At 42.2% G+C, this 16,348-nt stretch overlaps 1 protein-coding gene across 4 annotated transcripts in view; it reads left to right on the top strand.

Moving 5' to 3' along the window:
- FAM171A1 (family with sequence similarity 171 member A1) overlaps positions 1-16,348 on the top strand; it is a 96,115-nt gene that overhangs the window by 50,419 nt on the left and 29,348 nt on the right. For 2 of the 4 annotated variants that reach the window (XM_057432505.1, XM_057432506.1), the window contains exons 3-4: positions 6,776-7,003; positions 12,537-12,629. The exons of 1 other annotated variant lie outside the window; for it this stretch is intronic. In XM_057432505.1, coding sequence (XP_057288488.1) covers positions 6,776-7,003; positions 12,537-12,629 — 321 coding nt within the window. Of the gene's footprint in view, positions 1-6,775; positions 7,031-12,536; positions 12,630-16,348 lie in introns of those variants that run through there. One more of the 4 variants, XM_057432508.1, reaches the window with a different exon arrangement.

Below are 16,348 nucleotides of genomic sequence, written 5' to 3'. Positions count from 1 at the left end.
AGGAACCAGCCACAGTGCCAGCAATGCCTGAGGCACTTGCAATGGCAAGGAATGTTAGATGAGAAATGCAGACAAATCAACCTGTGCTTCAGAGGAGGAAAAAAAGCCTTATGTGCCACCCAAGAGCATTGCAGATGGGCTTCTCTGCGCCAGCTCAGAGACTGGACTGTGCAGCTCCCATTGCATGAGTTCTTACTGTTTCTGAGGAAAAGCAAGGGAGAGGAAAAAAAGAAGAACTCAGAAATCACAGTCAGTTGTACATTTGGGGAAAAATGTACTTGAGGTGTGAGAGTTAATTATAGTCATCACACTACAAGTGCTCAGAGTGTGCAGACAGAGTGTGTCAGGACAGTACTGACAGTGTTCCCCGTGACCTGTAAAGCAGAAAAGTGTTTAGCAAATTCATATTGCAGTGCTAAAAAATCAGAAGCACTACAGACAACCATTTGGGCTGTCTTCATAAATGTTCTGGAATCAAACGTTAATTCTCTTAACTCATTGTAAGCCTTAATTAAGCACTTAGAAATGCTATTAAAAAAAAGATATCTTCCCACTATCTGTCAGCACAAATGAGTCTGCTATCTCTTGAGCTGTTCTCTTGTTTCTGAGAAATGACACCTGAATTTGCTTAAGTTCAATGTATAGCTTTTGGGTCATACTGTACCTCTGTCAACAAGACTAAAGCTGAACTGGTTTTGTCAGTTTCCCTGTTTCACACAATCATCCAGCCTTCTCTTTCAGTAGATGAAGAGGTCAGCTTCTTCAGATGGCCAGTCCCAAGGCTGTTTCCCTGTACCCTAGATTTTTATGTGGCTCTTCTCTGAACCCCTCCACTAAATCCTTCAAGTGTGGGCCTGAGAACCAAGCCCTGTTGTGTGGTCCTTACTAGAGTTCTGACCAGTGCTGTGGACAGAATTAAGTGCATGGCTGGGTTCCCTGGAAATCAATGGCAGATGCTCAGCCAGTTGAAGGCTTGGTCTTCTGTGGTGGAGGGGAAAGCTGTGTAGCACCACTGGTTTGTCCTGTTTCCTGTGGACCAGAGCCTGTTTTGAGCAAGGGATGTCATTGTTTTTGCTGTGAGTATTCTACAAGCACACCTAGTCTGCTATTTAAGGTGGTACTAGTGCACTTACTTTTCAGGTGTTGACATCAGTGAAGATCAGACTTTGCTTCTGGAAGGACTTTCTGTACATTTCCTTTTTCTTCATACAAACTTACTCCGCTACTATTTTGAAGCGTGGCTGTCAGTAGAGCCTTCTTGATACAGTACATTACAAAGATATGACAATGTTCATAAATGATTGAGCTGGCATCTGTGGCTAGGGGATGGGAAACACTCCTTTTTCTAGGAAAATGTTTTCCTTTAGATAAATGAAAATCCTATTGTTTGGCTGAGGCGTGACCTTGCACTTGGGCAAAAGGTCAGGAGGCAGAAAGGCTTATCCATTTGGCACATAAGAATCAAAACCAGGCAAGTTGCCAGTAAGCTCAGTCAGAGCAGAGGATGCAATTTTAAATGAAGTTCATAATGGTATTTTTTACATGAACAGGAAGTTTTCTTTCTCTAATCAAAACCTAGATAATTTAAATATCTCTTGCTTTGGTAATATCCTGACATTGTCCATGGATAGGGGACCCTCAGAGGAAAAGATAAGTGATAAAGGCTGTCTGTGTCAGCATGTTCCCAAAAGAGATCATCTGTCCAGCAGACATCAGTGAGAATCTGCCTGACAGAGAAGTGTACGCGCACCAAATTGCAGGATTGGCATCTAAAGAAGATTGTCATCTTTGAATTCCAATCTGTGTCATAACTTTTCTCTGTTTATTTCAGTATTTGAGATTTGACAGTGTGCCATCACTCAGATGGCTCAGGAGTTTTCTTTCTATGTAACATTCTATACGTTACATAGAATTTTACAAAGAATGGGGGTTTTGTGCGTGCTTTCGGTTATTTTTAAAAACCAAAACCAGTGCTTTTCACTTTTCAGGAGTTTGGTTATAGATGACAGCACTGATTATACCAGTTCTGAAGGAAACCATTCCCAAACTGGGAGTACACAGCAATATAAAGAGCAGTTGTGAGTCTAAGAGGGGTTGCAACTGCAGAAATAGTTGTCTTAAGGTTACTTGTATTTCAGAGGAGGCAGTATGTTTCATAAAGCAGATGGCACTGGAAGGATTGCTCAGAGAAAGTTTAGATTTAGCAAAATCTCAAAAATCAGATTAAGAAGACAGATGGGGCTCTGGATTGCCTAGCTAACATGCTAGGGCTTTTTTTTGCCTTTTTCTATTTCACTTTCCCAAATTATAACCTTGGAGATGCTGGGACTTTTTTTATACAGCTGACATAAATTTAGTACTAGAAAACTGGGAGGGAGTTATACTTCAGCAGCTGTTTTCACTGTAACTGGTAGGGTTTTTTTGCACTCATTTGAACAGCAAGATGCAATTGCTGAAAGACGACAAAGGATTATAACTGTGAGAAGAGAAATTTAGGCTTGACTTGCTTCAGCGTATACATGCAGCAACCTTGTCCTCTTTGTGGATTGTAACTCTGTATTTGCTGTTTTCCTACTAACCTCCTTTTCCCACTTTGCTTTGGGATTCTTGAAGTGGAGTTGCAGGGTTTCCCAGATGGCTTGCACTATTTAACCGTTGTGTGGCCCATTCCTAGCAGTGCTTTTATACAGGGACATAGAGTCTTTTTGCCCATCCAGACAGGATACCTTTGCCTGTAGTTTTTCTCCTGAAAATGAACAGTTAACATTAAGTAGCTCTTGCTTTGGACAGGAAACATTCCTGTGGGAATATTACAGGGCATGGGCTAGTGGTACAAGCAAATTACTCTGGCTCTGCCTGTGCCCTGCAAGCCAAAAGGTAGCCGTGTGCCAGAGCCCAGGTTTGAAAGGGTCACATTCACAGCACACTGGTCAGGAGCCAGGTCTGGCTGCTACCTAGGGGCTATTGGCTCAGGCATAGCCTGGCCTGTCTGGGGGATGGGAGAGATGTCACCTGCCCTGGGTGAATTCATCAGCCTGGGGCCTGTCACCTCAGCCGTCTGCTTTGATCTGCAGGGAGGAAACATCAGCACTGTGCACCATTATGTCCCCTTCCTTCCTACAGAACCTCACTAGCAGCACAGAGCAAAGCTCCTTCAGATCTTTGTAACTGAATATTCCTGCTGTAGTCAATAATAGAGAGAAAACAATATCGCAAATCTGTGGAAGGATGAAGCATGCTTCATGTTAGCAGTTCATGTTCTCAGAGTTCACCTTCTGCAGTGCTTTCAGTTTCCTGTCTCCATCATGTTCCCCACCTACTGCAGATGTTCTTCCTTCTCAGAGTCCATGTGTCTTTAATTCTGGTGAGTTGCTTGCTGTGGTAGGCTGTAAAACTCCAGAATAATGTATCTGCTTTATTCCCACTGTTTTACTGAAAGTACAGACTAAAATGTTTGCCAGATATTTTAAAGACTGTATTCTGTAGCTAATAATGAGTCTTCTAGGCAGCTTTTTAATAATTAAATAGTTCTTTTATTATACGTAATGCTTCGGTTTAAGACCTCCCTATTAATTTGAGGTCAGAGTGATTTTGATCACTTGCTGTCTTTCCTCTGTTCTCTTCTTTTCTTTCTTCAGTTTTCCTGTTAAGAAGTCCTGAGTATCTCCTAACAATTCTCAAACTTACTGTATAGCTTTAAGTTTTTTTAGTAGTCTCTCTTTATAGGTTGTTCTCGTCACACTCACTGTTTCAACAATTTCTCTGCAATTTAAAGCTTATAATCATTCTGTTGCTGTGGAAATCACTGTGATAATGCAGGTTTGCTGTTCATGACTTCACTGCTGCATTAGATAAGAAGAAAAAAGAGCTTTTGTGTGGGAGAAAGCCCTGAGTTAAGTAAGTTGTATACATTTCACATATATGTCAGGGAAAATAATACATGAAAAGGAATTGGGGTTGTTCAGGCTGCTAGGATTTTCTCTATCTTCTGAGTCATAAAAAAGCCCCAACAAGTCTAAATATTAAAAAGGAGGCGAAAAAAAAACAACAAAGCCCAGTGTCTGATTTAGGGACTGTGGATTACAACAGCAGTTCCAGTCTGTTGCCTTTCAGGACATCCGTCTTCCATCTTGGGTGATGGCCTTTGTCACTTCATTTGGAAACAGGATTTTGGAAACCGTTATCCTTCCTTATCAGAAAGAGAGAAGGATGTAGACAGAACCACCTATATAGCTATAGAGTGAAGGATAAAGGAATTTCCTATTGGAGATACCAGTGGCTAGCTCTCTTGTTTGGGAAGAGAGATCTGGATTTGTGTATTCAGGAAAATTTTTGCTTATCAGTCTTTGTTTCTAGATCAATTTTAGTGGTAGTCTATTCTAGAATTTTGACTGTCTATAAGGAATTAAATAGATTTGATACTTCTGTTGTTTTCTTATATTCTTCCTTGATTAGTATTTAATATTTCAAAGCTCTTTAGTTCCTTCTTATATGTGGTTGTTTAGAAAAGACTAAACTTTCATGTTGTTGAAATTACTAACCACAATGTTCAGCTTGTCCTGTTCCCTTGCTTTTTCTTTAATGCATGACCCATTATTCTTAACCGCATCTGTTCTTCAACATTCTTTGCTAGGCAATTCAAAGTGGGAAACATTAACAGCACAGCTATCTGGCTTTGGATCTAAGTGTATTGTTCCTGCACATTTTGAAAATAACTTATATTGCTTTTTGCCCTCATGTTTGTAAATACATGTACAGTTTGTAAATACATAAATACATAGGCATTCCTCCTTTAATTAATGTGGCAGCTTTTCATATGCATAAGACTTCACAAGTTGCTTGGTGGTCAAGGCAAGATTTCTAAGGAGGCATTCAGTATGTGCACATCAGAGTGTATGGACACTGTTTTTCAGTATATATTGTTTTCTTTGACTACTAAATGCAAAACTGGGAACAAGTCCAGAATCTTTAATAGCTAGAATGTATTTCATGCTGATCCCTTCTAAATTGGTGTTCACCATCGCCAAGTTCTAAAGTGAGGGCTGCAATGATGATGAATTTCTCTAATGGGGTTTTTGTTCAGGGCTGCCTGATATTTGTATTTTCTGTACTGTAGGATTAAAACAGAAAGTCTCTGCTTATAAAAGGGCCCAATATGTTTCTGGCTGCAATGCCCTTAGGACAGATGTGCTGATATTTCTGTATTAGATCCTGATATCCTTTTAAATTTATACATTGTTACAGTATGTTTCTCAGCATACTCAGTTGTGTCATTTCACTATTGAAATTCACAACAGAGATTTTGTTCTTTGTGGTTCTTGGTGTTATGTCTTTCTGGCTCAGGGCTTACACTGAAATAAGTTCTTAAAATCTAATGCACAGTAGTAATAGAACTGTACCACCAACACTGTTCTATGTAAATCAATATATTGTTTTAAAATCTGTATGAAAAGGAGGTCATGCTCTCTTTTCTGGGCAGCACATGAAGAAATGAGTTGCACATGGTACTGTCTATTATCTTGGGGAATGGAATAAGCAGAGGTGGGGGACATCATGCAAGAACAGCAGGATTTCCAAAGATGAGAGTGAGAGAAGGGAAGGCGGGAGAGAGAAGAGGGAGGGAGGGAGATACTCATGGAGGAAAACAAGGCAACTGTAAATGAAAAAATCCAAGAAGTGGCTTGGTGGAGGCATTGAACCGTTGTGTCTTTTCAGTGCAGCACTGCATTTAAGTCGTAGTTATTGAAGAAAGGCAACAGCTGCTTCTTTAGAGCATGAGGCAGAGGAAATATTGGAGGGGCAGAAAAATAATCGTAGATACAGAGGAATGCCTTCCACAGGGACTGTCTTGCACAAGCCACTCCACTTTATGTAACAAAGTGTGGTGACACAATGCATGGTTTAGTCTTAGGAGTGCCCTGGAGTAGACAAATGTTGTACATCTGGAAACATTTAAACAAGTAATTAGTTTCTGGAAAAAATTGCAAATTACTCAAGGAAAATGAAGTCCATTGTGTTAGCTTCTGACTGCATGTCTACAAGATGTATGATTCTCCAGACTGCCTTAACCTTATCACTTCTTTGCTTCTCATAGCCACTACTTATATGTGGGGACAGGTAATGCAGTGGTATCAGGGCAGACAAGCAGGTATCACCATGGCCTGTGACATGTTTGCCCCTTCAGAAAAAAGGCCACTGAACTGGGAGGTGGTGGGGGGAGTGTACCCCTCTTCCTCACTGCTAGCATCCTCCCTGGCCTGCGTTTTGAGGACAAGGACCTGATCCTGTGGGTTTTCACTGTCTTGGTTAGACATTGCCAGGGAAGTCCTTTGCCAGCTGGGGGAACCTCTCCTGCTGGAGATCAAAATCTCTGACTGTAACACAGGCCACGCATTGCCCACTCTCTTCCCAGGCTTCCATCACAGCAGACATCCTCTGTTCCTTCACTACACAAAGAGAGAATGTTTTGGGGAAGGGGTGAGGGAGCACAGCAGACTTCCAGCCTTTCCCTCTCCCCACTGCTGGTGGAGAAGGCTGGCTGAGTAGAAGCACAGGAAGGCGGGGACCTCTCGGAGTTGGGATGCCGTACTATCCACGATGTTTGATAGCATGCATAATTAGAATTATGATGCTACTGTGAGATTGACATGTTGCCCATCGGGGGGATATTGCCTGCCCCTGGTGGTGTGCTGCCTGGCTGCGTGTGAGTCATAAGTGGAATATGGAATATAGAAGCTTTTGGGACGATAATTGCTATGGTTGTTTGTCATTGCAGAAGTAACGCTGAAGGTCCATGTAAGCGATGCCAGCACACATCAGCCAGTAACTGAAGCCTTCATTGAGATTTTTACCAACCAGATCTCCATTGCATCTGGAACCTCAGGAGCGGACGGCACTGCCTTCCTCAAGTTTCAGTATAAGCTGGGCAATCAGCTGATAGTGACTGCTAGTAAACATGCATATGTGCCAAATTCTGCACCGTGGAAACCTGTAAGATTGCCTGGTAAGAGATCTTTATTTTTGTTCTGAGGTAAGATTTTGCATCTAAAGGAAGCTACACAGTTTTGTATGATGTATTTTTTAATGCTTGTGATCCTGGGTAGGAGGAAGAACATCTGGGTTGTTCAAAAAAGACAAGGATTCTTCCTCAGTTAAACTGTGGCATCAGGGCTACATCAGTTTTCAAACAACTGTTGGTGCTCTTAGAGCTCCACAGCAAATGCAAATCTATTCCAGATCTTTTTCTTTATGGGAACTCTGTTTCCAAGTGTTTTGTTTCAGCAGCTGTGATACACTCATTTGTTTCTCTCTCAAGGTGTGGAAACAACTGTTGCACCATAGGCTGTAGTGTACAAAAGAAGTCCTGGCCTTTCAATTCTTGGCTGTGCCCATAGGACAGTTTTAATCTGTAGTTATGTTATCCAGATGTAAGGATTTTTTTAAAGTTGATTAGCGTGATTTGTTTCTTCTGCAGGCAAAAACTGTAACAATAATACTTGCATGTTAGTTTTTATCAGAATGCCTCAATTTTATGGGAAGTGGGAGACATTGCATTAGTTGTATAGAATGGGATTCTGAGTCATGAAGACTTATTTATGTACTGCTAAATAGAACAGATTGGGGATGGCTTTCAGACCTTGAAACGTAACACCTAGGTGAAGGTCACATCCTCAGTTTTCTTCTGCCTTTCCTCTAATCCCCAGCCATTATTAGAGTCCAAGTAGTTTGGGAATGGTCCCAGGCTTGTATTATATCCAGATCACACCCAAATATCACCTCAGATCTGATAATTAGCTGATGCCAAAGCCATGCCAGGTTTTAAGTGTGCTAATATTTAAATAATATAAATGATCACAGGACAGTGTTCAGCCCCATGCCTTGGCTCCATTTTATTTATTAAGATTTATTTTATTTATTAATATTAATATCTATTTATATTAATATTTCTAAAACCCCATTTTAGTTATTAAATATTTTTATTTATTAATATCAATTTTAAATAATATTTATTAATATCAGCCAGAGGGACTGTGTAACTTGCTGCAAGGTGGAGCAGCAAATGTATTTTCAGATGAGGAAAGGAACTTGAGTCTCTTCAAACTGAGGATTATGCTTTAGGCATTTCAACATGCTGTTTACTTATCTGCATTTGTGTGCTTCAGATAAGATAGACTGACTTCTTCCACATTTCCTCTGCTGTATTCTGCCACGTTTTCCAGCTGCTTAATGGAGCTATAGCGAAGACTAAGCCAGGTTCTTAGGTGCATAGAGAAAAAAGAAGAAGCAACTGAAATGCATTGCAGCAAGGCGAGTTTGAAATAAATAAAAGGGGACAATTCTTTACAGCAGCTGTAGTCAAAGATTGGAATAGGTTGCCAAGAAAGGTTGTGAAAGCTCTGTCTTTAAAGATACTCAAATCTCAGCTGGACACGCCCCTGCTTGGTTGAAGCAGGTGACCTCCAGAGGTTCCTTCCAACTGTAATTGTTCTGTGACTGTTTAAAAAGTTCCTTGATAGTTTTTCTGTTTAAATAAGATGAAGTGCAATTTCTTCAGCATACTTCATGTACTTCCTTAAGATACAATCATGTATGATTAAACAATGCAATAGCCTTTTCTTGCTTGAACCTTTTCTTGTTTTGTGTCTCCTGTCTTTCTGACTTTGCACCCTAGATCTTTTGAATGCAGCCTACTCCTCCATGGCCTGGAGTTTGTTTGGTTAGGTTTTTTTCTTGTTGCTTTTTCTCAAATACTGAGTTTGAGGCAAGGGAATCAAACATGGCATTGTTGTTTTGGTAAGTCATTGAAGTTTAAAGAGCAGTAATTGTATGTAGTTTCCGCAAAATCTTTCCAAGGCTGAAATGTGATCTTACCTCAGAAAATAGATTCCTTTCACCTCTGGTCATCCTCCATTGAAACAGGTAGATAGCTTGCCATTTATTTAATTGGGAGTAGAATGTTTTCTTTTGCTTTCTTTACCTTGAACTTAATCCTTTCCTTGATTAAAGAAACAACAAGTTACAACTTGATACGCCCTATGTAGGTTTACTGGGGTTGTTCTTTGAGTTAGTCCTTCAAAGGGACATGACGAAAAACTTCAGGCCCAAGATACTTAGGCTGTTAGTTTCTGTATTGACTAAGATACGTAGTCTCTAAAAACCTTTCCAAGAACTGTTTGTATTTAAATGCCTTGTATTTAAATGCCTCTTCAATTTGTAACCAGCACAGTATAGAAGTCTTGAAAACCATGGCATTTTTTGTTATTTTTAATCTGGGCTGGATGATGGGGAACAGGCAGTCATGATGTTTGCATCACAGTCAATATGCATTAGTTGTAATCTTACATTGAAAAGTTGTGGAGCTACTGAACTCATGTATTAGCTTTAAGGAATAAACATCAAGGGTTTTCTGTTCCCTTAATTCGCCAGAAGTGAACTTTTCTTATATTAACCAAAATAATTACTAGCATTTTACCACTTAAGCAGAAAAATTATTTATTTACATAAAGATAAATGGTAGGAGGAAAAGATTAAGATCTTTTTTTCCATTGAAATATTTATCACCAGAGCCATGGCTCCACTTATTAACAGTTCATTAATTTAACATCACTTGAGCTGTTGAAGTGTTCGTGATGGAAGATGTGCTCATCTATCTGCTCTTAGCTGCACATAGATTTTCCTTTCTAAATGATTAGGAAGAAAAATATTTGTGACTGGTAGTCCCTGTTTATGAGGATGTTGTTGGAGCAGTGTGTGCAGTGAACAGTGGGAAGTTGCTAAGGCAGCACAGTTCATTCAAGCTGGTAGGGTCGTGGTTGTGTTTAACCCCAGCCAGCAACTAAGTACCATGTAACTGCTTGCTCACACCCACTACCTGCTGATTAATACCAGGCCTGTGTCTGAGCAACGATTGGCCCCTCCTGGCCAGCACCATGGCATATACTGGGCATGACATGCTATGGTGTGGAATACCCCTTTGGCTAGTTTGGGTCAGGTGTCCTGCCTCTGCTTCCTCCTAGCTTCTTGTGCCCTCCTCACTGGCAGAGCATGAGACTGAAAAGTCCTTGATCAGGGTAAGCACTACTTGGCAACAACTTGAACATGGGTGAACAGCATTGTTCTCATACTAAAGCTGAAACTCAGCACTGCAGCATCTACTAAGAAAAAAGTAACTCTCTCCAAGCTGAAACCATGACAGTCAGTCAAGGCAAGGCATGTTATTCACTGTGGTGAAATGTAGTCCTAGGAACAGAGGATGCTTCTGGTGCTTCTGGGAGAGGGGAGCTCATCTGGGAAGCAGTATCTCTGCAGATGACATGTGAGTCATGGTAGATGAGCGATTGAAAATTACCTCCCAATTCAGCACTGCAATAAGGCAGAATAATCTGATCCTTAGCTGTAAAATAAGGTAAAGACTGAGAAGGCAGAGTATAGTGATTCAGAACTTGTCCTTGGTGCGACCACTCAGGAAAATGTGTGTCCAGTTCTGAATCCAGGCTGCAGGAAGAATGTTTATATCTCTAGGGTTATATCAGGAGTGATTAAAAGATTGGAAGATATGGCTTCAGGGGAAGACTTGGAGGTGCTTAATTTATTTTGTTCACCAGAGAGAAAGCTCATGGAGTAATTTGATCGTAATCCATCAGTACCCACACAGAGAACAAGAAAAGGATATGAGAGAATTCCTCTGTCTAGCAGGCTTGTATAAAAAGAAGATCAAATGGCTGGAAGTCTAACCTCAATAAATTTTGATGGGTAAAAAGGCACAAAGTTCAACTGTGCTCATAATTATTTACTTTGATGTTGTGGTGTGTTCTTCACCACTGGACACCTTAAAAGAAAATTTGATAGCTTTTCTACATGTTTTCTAGTTTAAGCTCAGCTATTGGAGCTGAAGCAATAATTAATTCAGGGAAGGCTGTGGTTACACAGGAGTGAGACTGGATTGTCACAGTCATCCTTCTGTCATGCTGAGAAAAGATTGTGCAGGAAAGCCCGAGGGAACTTTAGAGGTTGCATGTGCATTATAGCCTGGCGTATAAGTTGGAAGAAGATGTTGGCATGTTTTATTGTAGTGAGCTCCCTAGGGTGTCTAAATTCTATTAGCTTTCTTCATGCAAATTAAGTTATTGGAGTAAAGACAGACAAATTCTGTAATTGTGTGGCCTTAGTGCTACTTACACTAGGCTTTCCTGTTTATGTTGCCTGATGTATAGGTCTGTTTCACATCTAGAGCATTGGAAAGAAAATTCTCAGCTGTACTTGCAGTCACATGATTCTTTGTTTTATTTTTCCAATGCTCAGATATGTTAAGACCATCTTCTAGATGGTGGTTCTTATCAGTGTGTTTCTCCAAGTTTCTTCTCCTTTCCTCTGTATTTCTCCCAAATACTAAAATTTGTAATCTTTAAAAAAGTATATTTCTTAAAATAGTCTCCATATTCATAGCTAACATCTATACGGTCTTTTGTATTAGGTAATAGATATTAGTTTAGAGGAAATTTATGAAGCTCCAGAAAATCAGAAGAGCTTGCAGTGTTCCATTAATCAGTTCTGGAAATGTCTTCCTCAGCTTGTGGTCTCTTCAGAATGAGATGAGTACTTTCCAGGTGCAAACGTGGGATGCTGCCCACTTCCAAAAAATTATTAGTCTCTATTAATCTCCTTTTCTTCTTCTGTCTTTGAAAGCCATGCACGGACTGTGGGCAGATTTACTTCTTACTGTTTTCATGGGTGTAGGAGTCAGATGTGCTTGGTGGCTAATTCCATACGTACTTCTGGTCTTCTGGGTCTGAAGAACTTAGCATGAAATTATACCATGATCTTCACTCTTCAGAGATGTGTGTCCATACAGACACAGTCCCCTGTAAGGAACGTCAGTCCCCTGTAAGGAACGTCAGTACCCAGTGGCAAATAAGGGCCTTGAGGGCAAATTTCTTGCAGCAAATACCATTTATCTCTCTCCTTTTGCACCACTGATAGAGACAGTAGTTCCGCTATATATAACACTGCTGTAGTGTGGGTGGTGACTCAGTAGGGACATGCTGTATTTTAAAGCAAATTATTCACATTTATTCATCATACTTTACCTTTCTGTATGACTTTTTATGTAATCTCAAAGTATTTAAAAGTTAAGTTTCATTAATATCTTCCTGAGGTAAAAAGTATAGCTGTTTCACAGAAAAATAATGCAGTCAGACTGAGTTACTGTTCCAGTCCTCTTCATGTAATGACAAGTGTTTCTCTGGAGCTGGGAATTATAACCCAAAACCCTGCTTCACTCTGCACTCTTGTGTGCTTTCAGCTACCATGCACGACTTGCAGGAGTCAAAGTGTAGAACAGGCTGTTTAGGTCAATAATAATACCCTGGCAGTTTAATTATTTGGTTTAGAAAATGCATATGGTTTCTGCCATGTATACAGTATGATTATAATAGTTTGGGTGGCCTGCTTTTGCAAAAATGTAGAAGAAAGTACGTGTTGTTGTTGCGTTTATGAGAACTCAAATATATGCCACTTAAACCACTTCTCTCCCACAGTGTTCTCTTCACTGAGTCTCGGCCTTCTTCCTGAACGCTCAGCTACTCTCATGGTCTATGATGATGTAGTCCAGATAGTCTCAGGATTTCAAGGTATGATGTTTCTTGGAAGTCAGAAGTGAAATTTGAGGGTCTCTAAACAAAAAGCCTGACAGCCTGATACTTTCTGAACTCTATCCTGTGGATGAGACTGGTTATCTCATTGGGAGTTTTTCTGAGTTCCTCAAGGAATGCTATTCTGTGGGATGGTTTTACCAAACTGATTAATAGCTAAATTCATTCCTAACTGCTGTGATTAGGGAATTCAAGTTACTTGGTAATAAACAAGTTTGGACTTCAGCGTGCTGTCTGAGAGCTAGAGATGAAGTTTATTTTGCTATCTGTTAAGTGTTTTGGTTCTTTTTTTATATCTAACCTCATTTAGCTGCCCTTACAGAAAATGTTTTCTGATGTTGTTATTGTCTGAGAAATTTATCTGGTTTTGTTTATTGCTTCCTACTGTGAAGGCCTTAGAAATTTAAGGCATAGAAAAATTTCTCATATCAACTTTGTTGTATATCCTATACAAACTTATTTTTCTTAAGTACCTCCTGTGGACCCCTTATCAGACTGTCTGCAAACCCACATATTACAGAATAAAACCCACTGTTTTAGAAGAGTAAAGTTTGAATCACCTTTTCATAAGGCCAAACGTAGAAGTTTAAGCAACAGTAGCATCAGTAGGATGAACACTGTGTTTTCTGAATGTCGTGGTTTAAATCCAGTCAGGTAATTCGTTCGCTCACTTCCCCCCCTTTCTTGCCCTCCCCCTGCTCCCGGAGGGACGGAGAGGAGAATCGAAAAGAATGCAACTCCCACAGGTTGAGATAAGAACAGTTTAGTAACTAAGGTATAACACAAATCACTACTGCTACCACCAATGATAATAATGGTAAAGGAAATAACAAGGGAAGAGAATACAACACCTCAGCACCAGCCGACCGATAACTCGCCCCCCTCAGCCCGACCAAGCACCGACCTATACCTCCTCCAACCCCGCAGTCTCCCAGCCCTTCCGGCTCACTCCCCGTTACATCCTGGGCATGACGTGCTGTGGTATGGAATACCTCTTTGGTCAGTTTGGGTCAGGTGTCCTGTCTCTGCTTCCTCCCGGCTTCCCCTCCTCCCTGGCAGAGCATGAGGCTCACAAAGTCCTTGGCCAAACCAAAACATCTCTATCAGCTCTGTTCCCGAGCCGAAAGTCAAAACACTGCACTGAACCAGCTACCAAGGAGGAGAAACATGACTGCTACTGCTGAACCCAGGACATTATCCACCCCTTATTCCATACCATTCACGTCATGCTCAGATCCCACATTTTCAATATACCATCACTCTTATCTCGGTGCACTCTTATCTTAGTGCATGGACCAGTCCCTATAAAGCTGCTGCGTCCATCTGGTCCATGTCAGGCTCCATCTCTTGTAACAGTCTTCCAGAGCAGGAGAGACTGTGTGCAGTGTTCACACTCGTGAATAACCTGGGCAATAGTGTCCATTGTTAAGTCCACCCCTCGATCATGAGTCCATCTCTGTGTTGCATCTCTGCTCTGATGGCCTGAAGTGCCATGGGCCCACCAGGCTTAAAATAATTCACTGTCCCCTTAAGCAGTTTCTGCAGCTTGTTGCTGGGGACTCCATACAGCTGCCTTCCATCTCCGACGCTTCCAAAGCACTGGAGGGGCCCAGTGGACTAGATACTTGCCCATACTGTCCCACACACCCTGCCACTCATGACTGTCCAGCCTTGGGGAAAATCTCTTGGTCCCCCTATATTGTTGTCTAACCCCAGACAAGACCCAAACCTGACTCTGCTTAACTTTTGAGATCAGACAAAATGGTTGTGGGTAGAACACAGCCTGTGTGTGTGCCAACATGCTGATCCCCATCACAATCAGCAGGCAGGTCCCAAGGATACCCAAAGGCCATTCAGAGCCTTCAGAACTCTCAAACGATGCTGCTGTGCTTGTCACTGGGGCTGGTGTAGCTGCTGTGCTTGCCGGCTCTCCCACCACCGGCTTCTCTTTTCCTGAGTCCAGCTCTTCCTCCTCTGCCTTGCTGGGAAGTGCTGCGTGGTCTCCTGCATCCTCCTGGGGGTCGGCGGGCGGCTTCCGGGGGATGCTCTCGGCCGTCGAGGGGCTCGGCTCCTCCGCGGGGCTCGGCTCCTCCGCCCCCTTCTCCCGCTGCTCGGCAGCCGCCTCCTTCCTCTCCTCGACCGCCCCGACCTCCTCCACCGGCAGCCGTCCCCTCGCGGCCTCCGGCCTCTCTCCCGCCGCCGCTTGGTCCCCGGGGCCGCTCTCCCGGGCCGCTTCAGCAGCCGCCGGCTCCCGGGACCGCTCCCCCTCAGTTCCCCGCAGCCTCACGAAGATGGAGAGTAGGGTGAGGGCTAAGACGGTGAAGAGCAGCCGGACGGCCAGGTACAAGTCCACGGCCACGTCCGTCCCGCCCTGCTGCTGGAGCCTGCCCGTATTACAAGCCATTGCCATAAAGCACAGTGAGACAAGAACCTTAGCCCAGGCCCCACACTTGATAAACACTAACACAGCAAATACCGGCTCTACGTAAGTTACAACGGTCTGAAGCTGTGAGATCAAGAAGAACAACTCTGATACCCAATAAATCAGCATTGTGACGAATGACTATTAATCCAGTCAAATCTGTCGTTATCTCAACCCTTCGTGCCCCACGTTGGGCGCCAAAAATAACTGTCGTGGTTTAAATCCAGTCAGGTAATTCGTTCGCTCACTTCCCCCCCTTTCTTGCCCTCCCCCTGCTCCCGGAGGGACGGAGAGGAGAATCGAAAAGAATGCAACTCCCACAGGTTGAGATAAGAACAGTTTAGTAACTAGGGTATAACACAAATCACTACTGCTACCACCAATGATAATAATGGTAAAGGAGATAACAAGGGAAGAGAATACAACACCTCAGCACCAGCCGACCGATAACTCGCCCCCCTCAGCCCGACCAAGCACCGACCTATACCTCCTCCAACCCCGCAGTCTCCCAGCCCTTCCGGCTCACTCCCCGTTACATCCTGGGCATGACGTGCTGTGGTATGGAATACCTCTTTGGTCAGTTTGGGTCAGGTGTCCTGTCTCTGCTTCCTCCCGGCTTCCCCTCCTCCCTGGCAGAGCATGAGGCTCACAAAGTCCTTGGCCAAACCAAAACATCTCTATCAGCTCTGTTCCCGAGCCGAAAGTCAAAACACTGCACTGAACCAGCTACCAAGGAGGAGAAACATGACTGCTACTGCTGAACCCAGGACACTGAATTACACAGTAAAGGATAAAATGTTAATCTGATTTAGGGATCAGACCTGACTTAGCCCAGTTGATGTGACAACTGAGGTAAGTCTGTTGATGTAAGAACAGAAATTTTTAAAGATACCTTTAATGAGCCAAAACAAGGCACATTCTTCCTGTGAGCTTATTGTGCATAAACTTTGTCTTATTCCTGTGTATTATGATTAGCATCACTCCACCAGATAATTAATAAGCATGGGAATACTACCTTCAATAATATCCTAAGAGAACTTTGTTTTATCTGAGAGAATATAATACAGTTATGCTTTCCTGACACCTTTTTTTATCGTTAGAAAGCATCCAGATATACAATAGGCTTTTCATTAATGATAGCAGTAGATACAACTGGAGCTGAAAAAGCACTAAACAAATTAGGTAGCTGATGGAATGCTCAGAAGGAGCTTGAGAACAGCACAGCTGCCATACAGACATTCTGCAATTTGAGAGCTATATTATCTAATGGTTTAGA

The sequence above is a fragment of the Pezoporus wallicus genome, unplaced genomic scaffold (assembly GCF_028554395.1).
Source record: "Pezoporus wallicus isolate ANWC-B61680 ecotype Strahan unplaced genomic scaffold, APGP_CSIRO_Pwel_v1 scaffold_2584, whole genome shotgun sequence".
Taxonomy (NCBI): domain Eukaryota; kingdom Metazoa; phylum Chordata; class Aves; order Psittaciformes; family Psittacidae; genus Pezoporus; species Pezoporus wallicus.
This window is presented reverse-complemented; position numbering and strand designations above follow the sequence as displayed.